Below are 20,001 nucleotides of genomic sequence, written 5' to 3' on the forward strand. Positions count from 1 at the left end.
CCAAAGAAGCCGTCCTAAGCCGTTGCCCTGCGTCTTGCTGGAGGTGAGCTAGGGCAGGCAGCCTCTTGAGCCTGACGTTTGCAGCTGGACTCCCTACGGAGATCCCGCGCTGGGTTCTAATCAGAGCACTATCTCCATGTCTAGACTGTGTTTGGCCGCGCTCACCCGGATAGCGTGGGCTGGCCCCGTCAACCCTGGGTCTTTGACCACAAAGCCGGCGACAGACAGCTCTGTGGTACAGGAGAGATGACGTCCCTTCCATCACGTCCCCTTATTTTCTTTGTTTACATTGAAGTGTAACTGCTTTACAATGTCGTGTGGCTCTCTGCTACACAATCAAGTGGATCAGCCGCGTGTAGACATGGATCTCTTCCCTCTTTACGCCTCCCTCCCATCCAGATTCACCTCTTGCTTCCCCCCGCCCCCAAACACACACACTGGATACATTTCACTGAGAAACCTCCCACACACGATTTACCTAAAGCGCCGCTTGCTTGAGGTCATTTTTGGCAAAAGCCCCGGATACTAATAAATCATTATTTTCTACTTTTCCTATTGCTGGTCCTTTTTTTTTTTTTCCTGGCATGTGTTATTCTGTTAATTCTCCAGGGATGTTTCCACATCTCCGCGGCGGCCCCTCCTGTGTGTTCACACGTATCTTAAGTCATCCCAACGTCTCCTCGGTAGGCAGCATGTCTGGAATGCTAAGGGCTCGGACGATGATCCAAGTGGGACCTGAAGCCTGAACTCAGGGTTTGGCTTCCGTCTCTTGAGTGCTTAAGCCACTTGTCTACACAAAAAAGCCTTTCAGAGCTCAGCAGCATCATTATAAGTGGGCTTCTTTTTCTTCTGTTTTCACATCAGGATCTTGGAGTTCTTTCAACCCATAAATAAATGTGGATTTGTGTGTGTGTGTGAAACAAACTTTTTGCTAGAAATCTTTTTTTTTTTTGCTTTGCTTTTTTTCTATTTCATCTCCTTCCAGGGAGAAGACTGTAACTCAATGGGGGTGGGGGCCAAAATGATGATCCAAGTAAGAATAGTTTATGATGGGGCGGGGGAGATACAGACATTTATTGCATTTTTGTTCCACCATAAAGCTGGTGGCTCAGATGGTTAAGAGTCTGCCTGCAATGTGGGAGACCTGGGTTCCATCCCTGGGTGGGGAAGATCCCCTGGAGGAGGGCATGGCCACCCACTCCAGTATTCTTGCCTGGAGAATCCCCATGGACAGAGGAGCCTGGCGGGCTGCAGTCCATGGGGTCAAAAAGGGTCGGACACCACCGAGCGACCAACACAGCAGGAGTGGGACCATAGCAGAAACCCATTCCTAATCACGCCCTCCAGTTTGAAACTGGAAGTGTCCTTTGCTGGTGCTTTCTCCGAAGGGCCAAAGGATATTTCTCTCTTTTTAAACAGATTTGCAAACTCCCTTTTATTTTTGTAGAAGGACATGTGGGATGTCGGTTCCCTGACCGGGGATCAAACCGGTGACCTTGCATTGGAAGTGCAATAGTCTGAACTACCGGACCGCCAGGAAACTTAACAAAGGACGTTTCTCCATGTGTAGGGTCTCAACAAGAGAACCTGTGCAAACCTGTTTCTTAACATTCTGCTGCAGCGCTTGCGGCTGTGAAAAGGAAGTCACTTCTTTCGAGAAGGACAGAGTTTTCGGACGGCCCCTGCCTTTTTTAGCCCTGCGCCGTTTAGCTGCAGGGAGAGAAGGCGGCTTCGGTTCTGTATGGCCTGCTCTTCCGGCCTTGCTCTTGTCCGGTTGCAGTGCGTGGACTTCTCGTTGCGGTGGCTTCTCTTGTTCTGGAGCCCTGTGGGCTCTTAGGACGTGAGGGTTTTAGTAGCTGCAGCTTCCAGGCTTTGTTGCCGCATGGCACAGGGGAATCTTCCAGGACCAGGGATCGAACCCATGTCTCCTGCATTGGCAGGCGGATTCTTTACTACTGAGCCACCAGGGAAGCTGCAATCTCAGTTTTACAACCCTGACTACATGGTCACGTGGCCTGGGGAGCCGAAGAACAATTCCACGGCTAGGTTCTCAATCCAGGAGACTTCGTTTCAGTGGATCCCCCGCTCAAAAACTGCGGTGCATGGATCCAGAGCATTAGTATTACCTGGGAAGCGCTGGAAATGCACAATTTGGGGCCAACTACTTCAGATATGTGAAGTAAGAATCTCTGTTGTGTCTGACTCTCTGCGACCCCATGGACTGTAGCCCGCCAGGCTCCTCTGTCCACGGGATTCTCCAGGCTAGAATACTAGAGTGGGTTGCCATTTCCTTCTCCAGGGGATCTTCCCGACCCAGGGATCGAACCTGTGTCTCCTGCATTGGTGGGCGGACTCTTGAGCACCAGAGCCATCCTTGTTCGGTCGCTAAGTCGTGTCCGACTCTTTGCGACCCCATGGACTGCAACACGCCAGGCTTCGCTGTCCATCGCCAACTCCCGGAGTTTGCTGAAACCCATGTCCATTGAGTCAGTGATGCCATCCAACCATCTCATCCTCAGTCGCCCCCTTCTCATCCTGCCTTCAATCTTTCCCAGCATCAGGGTCTTTTCCAATGAGTCTGTTCTGCGCATCAGGTGGCCAGAGTATTGGAGCTTCAGCTTCAGCATCAGTCCTTCCAATGAATATTCCCAAATAAGAATCTGTACTGTACCAAGACCTCTGGGTGACTCAAAAGAACGTTGAGACTTTAGAAACACTGACCTAGTAAGATTTCTCCGATCCATATGTTGTGGGGTCTTCTTGCAAAGCATGACACGTAATACCGTATCTCCTGGAATTAGCAAGCACTGTTTTTATTTTAAGAAGCTCCTACCAGGCGGTCCATCCATGAGAACATTCTCCCCGCCCCCAGCACCTTCTTCACTAGACTTGAGAGACACAGCATCTGCATTTTTATTTTTAGATCTCTTTAATAGACGCTTGCCCTCAACCCTTTAATTTAACACAGCAACCATGATGAGCCAGAAACGAACCTGAAACCTCTTTTCAAAGTAAACAGTGTTGAGAAAGAATCTTTTGACACTTCATCATATTTCCCCCCCTAAACCGAAGCTAACCACCCCCTCAAACCATCCACTCCCATTCCAGGGCACCATGGAACTCTTAAAAACAAATTATACGTAAAAAATTCGCCACCACAAATTCCCAGATGATCAGTAACGGGGCAAGTAAGCACAGCTCACAAAGAAGAAAGAAAAAAAAAAAGGGGGGGGGGGTGGAAAAAAAAAAAAAGGAACCATTCTTTCCGCGATGGTTTTATTTTTTTAATTTGGAAATTGGCTTCCTTTTTGAATTCGTCTTCCAAGATGTACAGTGGCTTAAGCGGTGGCCCCTTGCCATCTGCTTTACTCAATTTAAAACTCTTCTCATCATATTCTTTTTTTGATCCTCACTTTCTCTGCTCTTTTCATCTACCTGCTCTGTGACAGTGAAATTGCGCATTTGTTCTGAACAGCTGCAGTTTTCAAGGTCTTTGCCAGAATCATCAAAGCGGAGGCATTTGCTTCTCTTTATTAAGTTTAAATCTTTTTTTTTTTTCCTTTACACACTGACACGCTGTAGATTGTGGATGATTCCATTCATGCCTGGTACTTGTAATGAATCTTCACTCCTTTTTCAGTGAAGACATGTTATGCTTTGCGTTGATCGCATAGTCTTATATGCTGCTGCTGCTAAGTCGCTTCAGTCGTGTCCGACTCTATGAGGGTAGCTGAAATGGTAAAGAATCCGCCTGCAATGCAGGAGACCTGGGTTCGATCCCTGGGTGGGAAAGATCCCCTGGAGGAGAGCATGGCAACCCACTCCAGTATTCTTGCCTGGAGACTCCCTTGGACAGAGGAGCCTGGCGGGCTACAGTCCATAGGGTTGCAGAAGAGAATATAAGTTAGTGCCTAACACTAACACTTTTCATACAGTAAAATTATGGCAGATTTGTGTGTGTGTGTTGTGGTCCCTCTGTAAAAACAATTCAAATGAAAATGTCTCAAATTGTCCGTTTCCTCCCCCTCTTTTGCATGTAGTCGAATTAAAGATTCAAAGTATGTCTGGAGCATCAAAAGTGACCTCTGACTCCAGAGCTAAAACAAAGACGTTTCCAGCCTTTGGAAAGGATGTCGCTCCTGTTTTCCAAATGCTAGTCCTCTGATAGTTTGCAAATGCAAAAGGCATCCTTTAAAAACACCCAGAAGGCAGGGGCCTGAAAGTCATCAAAGGAGCATAGGATGCATAGGGTAGCGTCACATACAGGGCAGGAATGTTTTAAAATACTTTCGGTCCGCATTTCTGCTTTCAAAGAAGAGCCTCTGTTTCCTGTGGGTTTAATGCTTTGTCTGTTAGCCTTCTGACCGGGAGATGGGAGAAGAAAGGAGAAACAAGGGCCAGCAAGCAGGTTTCATTTGAGCAGATGACTCCTAACGCAGTGGGATTTGAGCCAGATGGAGAAAGTCTTCCACCAAAAGACAGCAATATAGTAATAATAATGCTGTGTATCATTGCAATGTCTACGTAAATGATATAATATACTACTATATATTATTACCATATATAATATATAATTATTATATAGTATTACCATATATAATATATAAAAATACTATGTATTATTACCATATGTAACAATATGTAATATAATACTATTATATATTATTGCAATGTATATATACAATATAGTAATAATACATTATAATATATATACCAATACTATATATTATTTCAATGTATATATGATAATCTAATACTATATATTATTACAATGTATATATTATATATAACATTACAATGTATATATGATAATATATAACAATAATACTATATATTACAATATATAATATATAATGTAATAATACTCTATTATAATGCATATATAATAATTACAATGTATATATAGCAATATATAATACTATGTATTATTACAATGTGTATATAACATATAACAATAATATGTATATTATTACAATGTATATAAGATAATATATAGCATAATACTATATGTTATTACTATCTATATATAACAATATACTAACAATATATATAATACAATAATGATGCTATGTATCATTACAATGTGTATACAATATATAATATAATAATATATATTATTACAAGTGTATATAGTACAGTATATATATTACAATAATACCTATTACTATATATTATTGCAACAATATAGTAACTACTCAAAATTATTATATAGAAAGTGTTATATTGATTAATTATAATATACAATGTAATATATTATCAACAATAATATTTTTTTTACATTTTTGTCTTTCCTGGAAGAATTTCTCCATCTGCCTCAAATAACAGTTAGTTAAAGTCGCTCAGTCATGTCCGACTCTTTGCAACCCTGTGGACTGTAGCCCACCAGGCTGCTCCGTCCATGGGATTCTCCAGGCAAGAACACTGGAGTGGGTTGCCATTTCCTTCTCCAGGGGATTTTCCTGACCCAGGGATCGAACCCAGGTCTCCCGCATTAGAGGCAGACGCTTTAACCTCTGAGCCACCAGGGAAGCCAAATAACTGTTTTAGAGTAATTATTCTACAAAGAGAATAACCACTATTACTATTCTATTGATGCAATAATTATTATTATTCTGTTGACACCAAAGAGTCTGATATTCGGTCTCCTGTCCACCCGTGCGTGCGTGCTAAGTTGCTTCAGTCCTGTCTGACTCTGTGTGACCCCGTGGACTGTAGCCCGCCAGGCTCCTCCGCCCATGGGATTCTCCAGGCAAGAATCCTGGAGTGGGTTGCCATGCCCTTCTCCAGGGGATCTTCCTGACCCAGGGATGGAACCTGGGTCTCCTGCATTGCAGGTAACTGAGCTACAAGGGAAAGCCTCCTCGCTGTTTACCGTAAACTTATTTTCTATGCCCGTGAGTCTGATTCTGTTTTATGAATAAGTTTGCTTGTGGCATATTTTAGGTACCACATGTAAGTGGTATCACATGTATGAGATCCGTTCTTTTCTGACTTCCTTCACTTACTATGACACTCTGTAGATCCATGCATGGCATTATTTCATTCTTTTTATGACCGAGTAATATTCCAGTGTATACAGATAGCACATCTTCTTCATCCATTCATCTGTTGATGGACATTTGTGTTGTTCCCATGTCTCGGCTGTTGTAAACAGTGCTGCTATGAGCACTGGGATGCGTGTAATTATGGTTTTCTCTGGATATATGCCCAGGAGTGAGATGGCTGTATCACATGGTATCTCCATGTTTAGCTTTTTAAGGAACACCCACACTGTTCTCCACAGTGCCTGTAGCAATATACATTCCCACTCCGTTTTTAATTATTCTTGCATTTTATCTTCAAATAGTCAGATCGTCTGAGGCTTTTTTCTTCCTACATGTGTTCTCCAGTCTTAACACTAGGAAAGGGTATTGAGGACTTTTATAGAAGTGGTTCAAAGAGGGCGCAATCAGCTCATGGACATTGTTCTGATTGATTAAGAGTTAGTCCCTCAGGCGTGTCTGACCCTCTGCAACCCTGTGGACTGTAGCCCGCCAGGCTCCTCTGTCCGTGGGATTCTCCAGGCAAGGATACTGGAGTGGGTTGCCATGCCCTCCTCCAGGGGATATTCCCCAGCCAGGGAAGGAACCTGGGTCTCTTGTGTCTCCTGCATTGGCAGGCAGACTCTTGCCCTCCTGAGCCATCAGGGAAGCCCCGTTTTGAAAGGATGTACAAAAGCAACGGCTGGTACAAGGGTTTTAACCAGGACATGCACAGACGTGTATTTATTCCTACAGTAAATAAAACATAGGCACCACAGGGATTTTTTTTTTTTAACATTTAAAAGACAGCCAGGGAGAGGAACACTCATTGAAAAAGAGTGATGCTGGGAAAGACTGAAGGCGGGAGGAGAAGGGGACGACAGAGGATGAGATGCTTGGATGGCATCACCGACTCGATGGACATGAGTTTGAGCAAGCTCCGGGAGTTGGTGATGGACAGGGAGGCCTGGCGAGCTGCAGTCTATGGGGTCGCAAAGAGTCAGACACGACTGAGCAACTGAATGCCAACAGGGAGGTGAAGTACTCCTGCACGTCTTACATGTCCCCTGGGGGCGGGCATACCTATGACCCACGAAGGTTACAGAGACATGGATTTATAGGGCTGAATGTAATGAATTTTGGCCTACATCGCAAAGACTCAACCTTGTATCATGGAAGGCGGGCAAGTTACGTAGTCTGGCTGGGAGCTTGACAGGAATGGTATGGAATTAATTTAGCCCTTGCTGAGGTGACAAAATCAGATGGGAACTACATAAGCAGGTAGGAACCTGCCCACTGTTGAATTTTATTTCCTTTTGAAGCACGGTTAACCTGTTCTTCCAAAGGTTCCTGCACACCAGCCGTCCTGAGTTCAGCCCGTGGGCTATCTATTCATGCTGGGAAAGATCGAAGGCAGGAGGAGAGGGGGGCGACAGAGGATGAGATGGTTGGATGGCATCACCGACTCAATGGACTTGAGCTTGAGCAAGTTCTGGGGGTTGGTGATGGACAGGCAGGCCTGGTGTGCTGCAGTCCATGGGATTGCAAAGAGTTGGATATAAGTGACCAACTGAAGAACAACCTTTTAGGTCTCCTAACCACTAAAATTACAGAAGGATCCAGGTCATCTGACTTCCTCTGAGTCTGTACCATCCCCCAACCCCATCAAGGTTGAACTTGCTATTGCAACACTGTATTATTTTTCCAATTAGCCCAGGCCACACACACACACACCTCCCCCCACAAGTATACACACAGGCTATTGTTTCTGTGGGCTTCCCAGGTGGCGCGAGTGGTAAAGAATCCGCCTGCCAATGCAAAACACTCGGGTTCAATTGCTGGCTGGGTGGGGAAGATCCCCTGGAGAAGGGAATGGCAACCCACTCCAGTAGTCTTGCCTGGAGAATCCCGTGGACAGAGGAGCCTGGTGGGCTGCAGTCCATGGGGTCACAAAGAGTCGGACATCACGGAAGTGACTGAGCAGGCACGGACTGTTTCCAGATGCAGAAAGTGTTCATTGTATCTGTATTCCTTCACAAAATACACTGTATATCGATATATATATATATATATATATAATTCTGCAGGTGTCTCATAGGTGTGTTGGCCCCAGGGTTGAAATTTACATACGATCACATCCCTCGCTTTTTTTTTTTTTTTTTTAAACTTCCTTCACCGTCAGGAAATGTTTAGTCTCTCGGAAAGACGGTTACATAAGATCGCAGCCTGAGGTGTGTCACTTGAGGATACAGGATGTTGAGCTGAGTAAACGGAGTCAGCTCGCCTGAGATGCTCTTGAAGGACGCGTAAGGGAGAAGGTGGGTGGTTTGTTTAGAACACGAATCTCAGGACTTTGCCTGGCGGCCCACTGTCTTCTCTGTTTTCCGAGGGACTTGAACGACTCTTTGTAAACTCATGCGTAAGTGAGCCTGCTCATCCCAGTTCACCAGCTTCCCCCGGTGGCTCAACGGCTGATAAATCCGCCTGCGGTGATGGAGACAGAGGAGATGCAGCTTCAGTCTCTGGGTTGGGGGGATCCCCCGGAGGAGGGCATGGCCACCCACTCCAGTCTTCTTGCCTGGAGAATCCCCAAGGACAGAGGAGCCTGGCGGGCTACAGTCCATGGGGTGGCAAAGAGTCAGACACGGACTTAGCACTTACTTATGGCAAAATTGTTTCCATTTTGTCCAGAAATCCCATTTCGCATAACCCCCACGATGATGGGTCACTCTTGAGTTCATGTCCTTGCGTGGCTACCCTCCGGGTTGACCAGGAATTTCTCCAGCCTGTTTGGCAGAAATAATTCAGCTGAGCTGGGGAGATCTGGGAGCCTCCCTCTGATGGGTCCTTCTTCTTTTCTATTTTGAAATATGCAGTTGAGAAAAATCTGGAAACATTTGAGTGAACGCCATGGAATGGGAGACTTCCACTGACTGTGGTATGAAGGAAGGGAGAAACACAAAAATAACCCCTCATTCTCAGAGCCAGTAGCTCGGATTCTCATTTAAGGCTTCCCCCTAGACAGACAGGGGGGCAAGTTTCACATGCAACATTCCTCAAAGTCTCTGCTCAAATAAAGATGCTGCTTCCCCATCAGATACCAGTCCACCCCTGGGATTCCCCGGCTTGGGCAAGTACACACTGCCTGTTCAGACTTCTTTTTTTCTTCACCCCCTTTTGTCTCCACTCACCCTAGAATACTGAGGGCCAGTTGTCCTTCTGTTGATGGAGAGTGAGTGGTGGTCATGGAGGCAGAATTCACTCTTACAACCCCTGTTAAGCAACGGGACTGAAAATCGCTCAGTCCTGTCTGAGTCTTTGCAACTCAGTGATCTTTACCGTTGATTCCATGTCTTGTCTATTGTTAACAGGGCTGCAATGAACATTGGGGTCCATGTATCTTTTTGAATTATGTTTCTTTTTTTCCCCCCCCTGGGTGGAAGCCCAGGAGTGGGATTGCTAAGTCGTATGTTCATCAACAGAGGGATGGATAAAGAGGTGGTGATGTGCACTAAGTCGCTTCAGTCCTGTCTGACTCTTGGTGACCCCCTAGACTGTAGCACACCAGGCTTCTCTGTCCATCGGGATTCTTCAGGCAAGAATACTGGAGTGGGTTACCATGCCCTTCTCTGGGGGAATCTTCCTGCTGGAGGGATTGAACCCAGGACTAAGTCTCCTTGCTGCTAAGTCACTTCAGTCGTGTCCGACTCTGTGCGACCCCATAGACATCAGCCCACCAGGCTCCCCCGTCCCTGGGATTCTCCAGGCAAGAACACTGGAGTGGGTTGCCATTTCCTTCTCCAATGCATGAAAGTGAAAAGTCAAAGTGAAGGCGCTCAGTCGTGTTCGACCCTCAGCGACCCCACGGACTGCAGCCCACCAGGCTCCTCCGTCCATGGGATTTTCCAGGCAGGAGTACTGGAGTGGGGTGCCATTGCCTTCTCCAAAGTCTCCTTAAGAATCCAAAAAGAACCTGGAGTCTTTAAAGAAGCTGATAGGCAGGTTCTTTAGGACTACTGCCACCCGGGAAGCCCAAAAGCCAGTAATGTGTGTTGTTAGTTCAGTCGTGTCCAACTCTTTGCGACTCTTTGGGACCCCATGGACTGCAGCACGCCAGGCCTCCCTGTCCATCACCAACTCCCGGAGTTTACTCAAACTCATGTCCATTGAGCTGGTGATGCCATCCAACCATCTCATCCTCTGTCGTCCCCTTCTCCTCCTGCCTTCAATCTTTCCCAGCATCAGGGTCTTTTCTAGTACATTGGCTCTTTGCATCAGGCAGCCAAAGGACTGGAGTTTCAGCATCAGTCCTTCCGATGAATATTCAGGACTGATCTCCTTTGGGATGGACTGGTTGGATCTCCTTGCAGTCCAGGGACTCTCGAGAGCCTTCTCCAGCACCACAGTTGGAAGGCATCAATTCTTTGGGTGCTCAGCCTGTTTTTCTCTCTTCCCAGTGACTGCCCTTAGCCTGCCTTAACTCTGCCCAGGTGGTCTCACTGCTAACAGCCCTCACCTGACCCCTTGCCCTTTTTTTCCAGTTCTCCTTCCTCCTGGAAACCAACATAGGTCCTTCTCTGCCCGCTTCCCCTTCTGCGTTACAGAGAGCAGGGTCCTCTCCAGCCTCGATTTCCCCAGCCCTCCCCTCCAGCCCTCCATCTCACTTGCCCCAGCCAGTACTTCGGGGCTCCCCAAAGCGCTCATCCGGGCCCAGCCCCTTCAGGCTCTCCAAACCGGGACAAGAAAAAAAAAGAAAGCATTCCACCTTTTTTTTTTTTTTGGCAGGAGGATTCAGGCTGGAGGAGGGATGGTGGCTGCCAGGAGCCACAGGAGAAGCGGGAGGGCGTGGCCGGGGGCTCTGGTTGCAGCCTCGCCTACGGCTCCTCCGGAGATGCCGGCGGGCGCCCCCGGCTGCCTGCAGCCTGCACTCGGGGTCCGGAGGCGCCGCCAGAGAAAACTCCAGCCCGCCTGGGGGAGCGCAAGCCGTATTCCTTCTCTCTTCCCCCCGTGAAAGGAAAGACACAGTCCTCCTCCAAATCTTGCTGGGAAGGGCGCTCCGGGCGCAGACCTCGGGGCTGTGCGCTCCCGGGTATCTCTCCGTCCCTCGGGTACCCCCCGGAGTTCCTCTCGCGGGTGAGGGGGCCCGGATACTTCCCCACCGCCCGACCCCCGCACCAGCCCCTCCAGCTTCCTCCAGCCGGCCGTGTGTGCGCGGGGCCCCAGCGGTTCGCCCCACCGGCGTGGACGAGTCGTGCCCACCCGGGCCGCGGCGCCATGCGGAGCCGAGAGGAGGGCTGAGCGCGCGGCGGCGGCGCGGCCAGGGTCCCCCGCGCCCCGTCTCCCCGGGGTGGGGCAGGGTGGGGCTGGGCCGAGGCGTGCTCTCGGGGAAGGCTCTCGGCGACGGGAATAAAAGGGCGCCGCGCTGGGAAGCCGAGCCGCTCGCCTCGCCCCCCGGGCAGCAGGACATGGCCCCGGCCGACCCCCGGCGGTGACTCGCGCGCCCCGGCCCGGTGAATGCTCTGGGCGCACCGCTCCGGTGGGTCGCGGCTTCCGACGAACAGGTGAGGACTGAGGGCTGCCTGGGCGCCCCCGGCGGTTGCTGGGGAGGTGGGGGCGGGGGGGCCTGCTCTGTCTGCAAGGGGTGGAGAGAGTTGGAAAGGGGACCGGTATTGCATTGGGGGGAGCAGGGGGCGAGGGCAAAGAAGACTTCTGGAAATGTTTCCTGGCGCTCTTTTAAGGGTACAGCTACCATCCAGAAAGAGCTTTCCTGGTGGCTCAGCTGGTAAAAGAATCAGCCCGCCATGCGGGAGATCTGGGTTCGATCCCTGGGTGGGGAAGATCCTCCTGGAGAAGGAAATGGCAACCCACTCCAGTATCTGGCCTGGAGAATTCCGTGGGGTCGCCAAGAGTCGGACACGACTGAGCGACTAAGCACAGCACAGCACCATCCAGCACAGAAGCTGACGGAAATCATCCCGGAAGATGCACAGACTAGGTCTAAGGTCCCCTTTCCAAAGTGGCCTCTCTCTCCTCCATCCCTGGTTTCCTGGGGACCCCCCGACAAGACCCTCAAGTGTAACCGGCTGCGCTCCTGCGTTGGTGGCGAGGGGCAAGTCACAGTTGCGGGGCCGTCTCCCCAATTTCTCCAGATCCCTAAGACTCTCCACCGCTAACCCCCGCCCACCTCCTCCTTTTGCCCTGCAAAGTGGGGAGACGCAAAGCAACCCCCTTCCTCTGCCGGGGGACGGGGGTGTGGGTGGGTGGGTGGGTGGGGTCTCTGATCCGCGCGCAAGCTGAGGAAGTCAATAGTTTGGGGGAGAGACGCCCTTTGGTGTCCGAGTCTCCGGCGTCGGAGACCCTCGGGGTAACCCGAGCCGCGCTCCGGGAAAGCTCGTTCGTGAAGTCACGGCGCAGCCTGCCCGGGCGCGCCCGGAGCGCGCGCTGGAAGCCGGCCAGGGGCGCAAGGCCGCGCGTCCGGCCCCTCCATAGTCTACCCCGCCGGGTGGACGCCCGCCGACTGCCTCGCGCCCCGAGTCCAGCTTCCCGGGGGTCGCCGGGCGTGCCCGGAGATCGTGCAGACTCAGGGAGGCTTCTCCGCGAGGCCTCGGGATTGGGGTTCAAAGGGGAGCGGGGGCGCGTCCCTGCGGTCTTCTGGCGGGGGGGGGGGGGCCCTGGGTAGAAAGCCGAGCGCCGGGGACGAGCTCCGCCTGCGGGGGGCATGAGCCCGTGTGGAGGGTCAAGCGCGCGGGTGAGGGGCCTGGAGAACCGAAAAACGCTCTGCAGAAGCCGGTCGGTTCCAAGGCGGAGAGGAGGCGCCTGGGCTCGGTGTTTGCAAAGCTGCTTGCACCGTCAGCTCTTTAGGAGCAGCTGAAAAACGAAACGCGTAAGGGCTTCAGAAAACGTCTGTTCCCAGGGCCCCTAAAGGGCGAGAAACGCTGTGCATGCATCTGGGGTGTCCCTACAGCCCGGGAGCAAATAAAGAGTGTTTATGATCAGAAGTCGGAGTTGGCAACCGTGGGGAACCGGCGCATTTCTCTATCCGTGTTTCTCCACCTTCCCTGTGTTGTTACTTACTGATCCATAAACTTCATGCAAGAGTTGCCGAAAGTGTGATTTGATGAAGGCATGACTGATGCATGAAGAAATAGTCACTGACTTTCTAAAGGAGGTAGCGGCTGATGCAAGCTAATATTTTATCTGATCTTTTCCTTCCTTTTTTCTCTTTTTTTCTCTTTCCCTATTTTCCCTTATGATCTCCCTTCTTTCCTATCCTTTATACTTCCTTCCCCCCCCCCCCCTCCTTTTTTTTTTTGGTCTTACTGACGTTTTTTTGTTTGCCTCAAGATTCTTCATCAGGCTATTCCTTGCCTCTGTCTCTCATGGCACATTTTTCAGACATTTCTCCAAATTTGCTCCCTGGTAAAGAATAATGTTTTTCCCTCTCAACATTTCGGTTCTTCCAAGGGAGGAAAAAAAAATTAAGGAGAGGAGACAAACCCACATACAATGGAATACATTCTGCTTTAGTGAACATCTCTATAAGCCCTTGAAGATGGTATGAGTAAAACTTTAAGGAATGCCATTAAAAGAAGGAAATACTTCTGGTCCTAATGGATTTCCTGAGAAGCTTGTTATTCAGTTATATACAGTATGTAACGGCTCGAGATAAACATCGGAGGTGGATAGATAACAGTTACTTTTATGACTTGAAACATGTTTCAAATAATGTGGGTGTTAGCCGCTCAGTCCTGTCTGACTCTCTGCGACACCATGGTCTATAGCCCACCAGGCTCATCTGTCCATGGAATTTCTCATCGCTATATATAAGCACAAATATATATATATACACATTCATACAAGTATATACTTGTGGGTATATATACATTGTTGTTTAGTTGGGTAAGTCATGTCCAGCTCTTTTGTGACCCCTGGACTGTAGCCCGCCAGGCTCCTCTGTCCATGGAATTCTCCAGGCAAGAATACTGGAGTGGGTTGCCATTTTCTCCTCCAGGGGATCTTCTTGACCCAGGGATTGAACCCTGTGTCTCCTGACTTTCCTTCATTGGCAGGCAGGTTCTTTACCACTGAGTCACCTGGCAAGCCCTTATAAATACATTTATACAAATACATATTTACATATACATATATTTGTATATTTGTGTATATATATAAATTTTTACAAATGCATACTTATGCATATAGGACTTCCCTGGTGGCTCAAACAGTAAAGAATCTGCCTGCAGTGCAGGAGATCTGGGTTTGATCCCTGAGTCAGGAAGATTCCCTGGAGAAGGAAATGGGAACCCGTCCCAGTAGTCTTGGCTGGAGAATCCCATGGACAGAGGAGCCTGGCAGGCTACAGTCCATGGGGTTGCAAAGAATCGGACATGACTGAGTGACTAACCCTTTCCTTTCAGCTTTCATACTTTTATACAAATATATGTTTGTATATATACACCCATTTGTGTATTTGTCGGTATGTACAGGGCTTCCCTGGTAGCTCAGCTAATAAAGAATCCGCCTGCAATGCAGGAGATCCTGGTTGGCTTCCTGGATCAGGAAAATCCCCTGGAGAAGGGATAGCCTACCCACTCCAGCCTTCTTGGGCTTCCCTGGTGATTCAGCTGGTAAAGAACCTGCCTGCAATGCTGGAGACCTGGGTTGGATCCCTGAGTTGGGACGATCCCCCTGGAGAAGGGAACAGCTACCCACTCCACTGGGCCTGTCAAATTCATATCCTCCCTTAAAACACAGCGACATTTCCAAGTTGTAATATCAATGTCAAGAGTGAAGGCTGTATTCTACAGTTGCATTAAACTGAGTGGCAAACGACAATTGAAAAAAAATCTTAAAGTTTGTGTTGCTCCACGCATATGCTTTGCGTCATTCAGACGCCCCATGGTGACGCCTTGGGAAGCTTAGCGTCGTGAGGCACAGTGCAGGTAAAACCAGCTGGCAGTACGGAAGGGCTGTCTGACACCTGGCTTTGTGTGGTTCCCCGACAGGTGTGCCGGGATGGCCCACCCGGACGAGATGCCGATGACATGGGCGCGATGGCGGGCCCTCTCCATGGTGCTGATTCTGCTCTGGGGACGCCCCCACGTGGCACTGGCCTGCCCCCACCCCTGCGCCTGCTACGTCCCCAGCGAAGTCCACTGCACGTTCCGCTCCTTGGCTTCCGTGCCCGCTGGGATCTCTCCACATGTGGAAAGAATCAATCTGGGGTTTGTACCACATTCCTTCTGAGCCATCTCAGCCTCCTCGCGAGCGGGCGGGCGGGTTTCGTGTACGGGTGTGTGAGCACATATGTGACGGTGAGTGTGTATTCGTGTGTGCGTCACTGTGTCTTGCATGATGTGGGCCTAATCAATAGGACATTTATAACTCTACTAAATGTGGTCCTTTGGGGCTAGTATCTGACTTAATCCATCAGCACGAGTCTCTGTCACAAAGCTTGATTATGAGCCATCAGAGACAGCTTCGGCTCCTTGATACATTTCCATTGTTAACAATTCTTTAATGCACTGCAGATGCAAAATATATGATGCATGCATAAATATACTAATAGCGTTTAAATAGATTTCAGCAGTTATTACAAAACGATAAATAGAATGAGTGAGACATCTTCGACTCTGTAAATTATCAGTATGACGCAATCGTGACTTTGATGAAATAAGAGTTCTTTCAGGTTTTGCCTATTTAAAATATTGATGTCTTTTAAACAGTTTTTTTTTTTAATGTATTTATTTATGTGGCTGCATCAGGCCTCAGTTTCAACATACAGAATCTTTAGTTGTGTGACGCCAACTCTTAGTTGAGGCATATGGGATCTAGTTCCCAGACCAGGGATTGAACCTGGGCCCCCTGCATTGGGAGGAGCATGAAGTATTAACCACTGGACCATCAGAAAGTGAAAGTGTTAGTTGCTCAGTCCTGTCCGACTCTCTGCAACCCTATGGACTGTAGCCCACCAAGCTCCTCTGCCCCTGGGGATTCTCCAGGCAAGAATGCTGGAGTGGGTTGCCATGCCCTCCTCCAGAGGATCTTCCCAAGCCAGGGATCAAACCCCCGTCTCTTACATCTCCTGCATTGGCAGGTGGGTTCTTTTCCACTGGCACCACCTGGGACCACCAGGGAAGTCCTCTAAACAGATATTTTAGTGCTGCATTTCGGGTAGAACTTTTACATTTCAATTTTCTTCTATACCCATATGTACTTTCTATACCTAAGTGTCCATTTCCGTGAATTATAGGTACTCATAAAATTTTCATACGAAACCATCATTTGCACAATTCTAATAGTAAACAATCATTTGGAGTTCTTCAGCAAAATATGCTAGCTACTTCCTACCACCTATAAAACAACAAAACTATTTAGGGTTTGATGAACAGACGTATTAGTAAGACAAAGTGACCAGTAAGACAAAGTCCTCTTCGAGTACAGAGCCTTGAAAATTCTTGCCTTTATCGATTAGAAGCTCCAGTAAAAGAGTGAAGGAATGGGCAGTAAGAGAGTGAGATAAACACTTCAAAAATCTATAGCAATGGACCATGAAATAGCTCTCTCTCAAAAAAAAAAAAAAAAAGCTTGGCAAACTTGACTGTCTGAAAAAAAAAAAAAAATCTAACCACGATGATGATCACTCCACAGGGAAAAGACGTTGGCTTTGCCAGAAGAGAGAATAGTAACCATTTCCTTTTTATAATCGTTAAATCGTTTGACAATTTTAAAACCAGTTTCCTTTTCACAGTCCTCCGATTTATGCAGAAGAGGAACTAAAGCTGCTTTGAATCGGGTAGAACGGGCGCTCCGAGTTTGTAGAAAGGAAAACAGAGTTGATCTGCGATCACTCTTGTCTCTTGGGCTTCCCCAGTGGCTCAGCGGTAAAGAATCTGCCTGCAGTGCAGGAAACGCAGGAGACGCAGGTTCATTCCCTGGGTCAGGAAGATCCCCTGGAGGAGGGCAGGACAACCCACTCCAGTATTCTTGCCTGAAGAGTCCCACGGGCAGAGGAGCCTGGTGGGCTATAGTCCATAGAGTTGCAAAGAGTGGGACAACAACTTAGCGACCGAGCATGCAAAGACTTTGCCATTGGAAGCAAAGACAGATATCAAAATGACTCTTTTTCCTACTTCCGCCAACAGTATCTTGAGATGGTCTCATGTAATATTCAGTTCAGTCATGTCCGACTCTTTACAACCCCATGAACCGCAGCACGCCAGGCCTCCCTGTCCATCACTAACTCATGTCCATTGAGTCGGTGATGCCATCCAACCATCTCATGCTCTGTCGTCCCCTTCTCCTCCCGCCTTCAATCTTTCCCATCATCAGGGTCTTTTCTAGTGAGTCAGCTCTTCGATTCAGGTGGCCAAAGGATTGGAGTTTCAGCTTGAGCATCAGTCCTTCCAAGGAAGAGAAATAAACAAGACAAGGACTCGTTTCATGGCACCAACACATAATACTTCCATCTGGCTTAAGGTGTAACTTGATTCAGCGTACCATGTTTCTATTGTCTGATTCATGTTGATGTATGGCAGTAACCAATACAACATTGTAAAGCAATTATCCTCCAACTGAAAATTAAAAAGAAAAATTAAGTACATGTAGTAGAAGAATATCACTCATAATGTCACAGCACTGTTTCTGGATAGTGTTAGTTGCTCAGTCATGTCCAACTGTTGTGACCCCGTGGACTGTAGCCCTCCAGGATCCTCTGTCCATGGGATTCTCCAGGCAGCAATACCAGACTGCGTTGTCATTCCCTTCTCTAGGGGATCTTCCCCACCTGGGGATCAAACCTGGGTCTCCTGCACTGGATGTGGCTTCTTTACCATCTGAGCCACCAGGGAAGTCCAGCCTCAAAGGAGATAACGAGGCTGGCATGGTGCGTAATTTTGTTGGGAAAAAAGCAAAAGAGAAAACAGCAGTGTCTACTGCAGATAGAACTCAGGGTCTGAGTTGCCTGTCAGCAGTTCTGCAAAGGGTTGAAAACCCTTGGGGAATGACCGATTATTGGCAGAGCGCTCCTGATTTTCATTCCCACACAGATGTTTTTTTAGGGTTCTCATTCAGCATTGAAAGAAAAAGAGTGGCTCTTTCCTGTTTTGAAAGAAAGAGTTGTTCTTTCCTGTTGGGACAGCCCCAAAGATTTTTTTTTTTTTTCAGAAATGACTTTCCATTTTTTTCTATTCTAGGTTTAATAGCATACAGGCTTTGTCGGAAACGTCGTTCACTGGACTGACGAAGCTGGAGCTCCTCATGATCCATGGAAATGACATCCCCAGCATCCCCGACGGGGCTCTGAGAGACCTCATTTCGCTCCAGGTAAACCAGGCGTGGTGGTTTCCCAGGTGGTTCAGTGGTAAAGAATCTGCCTGCCAATGCATGAGACACTGTTTCGATCCCTGGGTCGGGAAGATCCCCTGGGGGAAGAAATGGCAACCCACTCCAGTGTTCTTGCCTGGAGAATCCCATGGACAGGGGAACCTGGTGGGCTGCAGTCCATGGGGTCATAGAGTCGGTCACAACTTAGCTACTAAAACCAACCAAACTGGGCATATATGACCAGCACTAATTGCAACCTCTACCACCAGCCGTGGAGAAGGAAAACTTTAAAATCCTCCTTCACAATGAATGAAAAGGCCACTTTTTCTAAACATGAAAAACGAGCTTCATGTCTTTCCTTCCCAGACCTTTGTTCTGCTTTCTGTTCCTGTCTGTGGTGTTTTCTTTTATTTAAATTATAAACAGGGCTTCCCTTGTGGCTCAGCTGGTAAAGAATCCACCTGCAATGCAGAAGACCCCGGTTCAATCCCTGGGTTGGGAATGTTCCCTGGAGAAGGGATAGGCTACCCCATTCCAGTGTTCTTGGGCTTCCCTCGTGGCTCAGCTGGTAAAGAATCTGCCTGCAATGTGGGAGACCTGGGTTCGATCCCTGGGTTGGGAATGTTCCCTGGAGAAGGAAAAGGCTATCCCACGACTGAGCAACATTTTCCACTTCCGGTGCAACATTTTCCACTTCCGGTGCAACATTTTCCACTTCCGGTCTTTGTAGGTTTTCAAGTTCAGCTACAATAAGCTTCGCGTCATCACGGGCGAGACCCTGCAGGGGCTGTGGAACCTGGTGAGGCTGCACATGGACCACAACCAGATCGAGTTCATCCACCCGGAAGCGTTCAGGGGCTTAACCTCCCTGAGGCTCCTCCACTTAGAGGGGAACCTGCTTCGCCAGCTGCACCCCGCCACATTCTCCACCTTCGCCTTCCTGGACTACTTCAGGCTCTCCACCGTGAGACACCTCTACCTGGCCGAGAACGCCATCAGCACTCTCCCCACCGGCATGCTGCAGAACATGCCGCTTCTAGAGAACCTCTACCTGCATGGCAATCCGTGGGCCTGTGACTGTGACATGACCTGGTTTCTGCAGTGGGACGCCAAAACCAAAGGTAGGAACCGCACAGGCGGCTCAGACGGTCAAGAATCCACCTGCAGTGCGGGAGACCTGCATTCGATCCCTGGGTCAGGAAAATTCCCCTGGAGGAGGAAAGGGCAGCCCACTCCAGTCTTCTTGCCTGGAGAATCCCCATGGAAAGAGGAGCCTGGTGGGTCTACAGTCCATGGGGTCGCAAAGAGTCAGACACGACTAAAGCGACTTGGCACAGATAAATACAGAAAAGCCGCAAGACGTTTAGCAGGGAGAAAAATATAGTTTGATTCTGTAGACATGAGTTTGAGGAGCATTTGTACCATTTGATGGGCTTGTCAAGTCGGGCGTCGGTGTGCCTCTCCTAGGATGGGTTTGGAATGGAGAAGCATAGACAGGACTCATCGGTGGCCAGTAGACGGTAATTGAAACCACCTGCGTGGGCGAGACCCTCAATGACAGGGCAGGGCAAGAAGGGAGGGGTCTCAGACCGAGTCCAGGAATAGTTCATCCATAATGAGTTGGGCAGAGAAACACTGAAAGTGTCAGCGTTGGCCA

At 48.7% G+C, this 20,001-nt stretch overlaps 1 protein-coding gene across 2 annotated transcripts in view; it reads left to right on the forward strand.

The window, feature by feature from the left end:
• The first annotated feature begins 10,925 nt into the window (after positions 1–10,925).
• The window catches only part of MXRA5 (matrix remodeling associated 5), a 29,903-nt gene continuing 20,827 nt past the window's right edge, over positions 10,926–20,001 (forward strand). Inside the window, exons 1-4 of one of the 2 annotated variants that reach the window (XM_070785437.1) lie at positions 10,926–11,581; positions 15,026–15,244; positions 18,215–18,344; positions 19,075–19,465. In XM_070785437.1, coding sequence (XP_070641538.1) covers positions 11,535–11,581; positions 15,026–15,244; positions 18,215–18,344; positions 19,075–19,465 — 787 coding nt within the window. In that variant the 5' untranslated portion in view covers positions 10,926–11,534. The remainder of the gene's footprint in view (positions 11,582–15,025; positions 15,245–18,214; positions 18,345–19,074; positions 19,466–20,001) is intronic. The other variant, XM_019955922.2, reaches the window with a different exon arrangement.

Source organism: Bos indicus, chromosome X, assembly GCF_029378745.1.
Source record: "Bos indicus isolate NIAB-ARS_2022 breed Sahiwal x Tharparkar chromosome X, NIAB-ARS_B.indTharparkar_mat_pri_1.0, whole genome shotgun sequence".
Lineage (NCBI taxonomy): Eukaryota > Metazoa > Chordata > Mammalia > Artiodactyla > Bovidae > Bos > Bos indicus.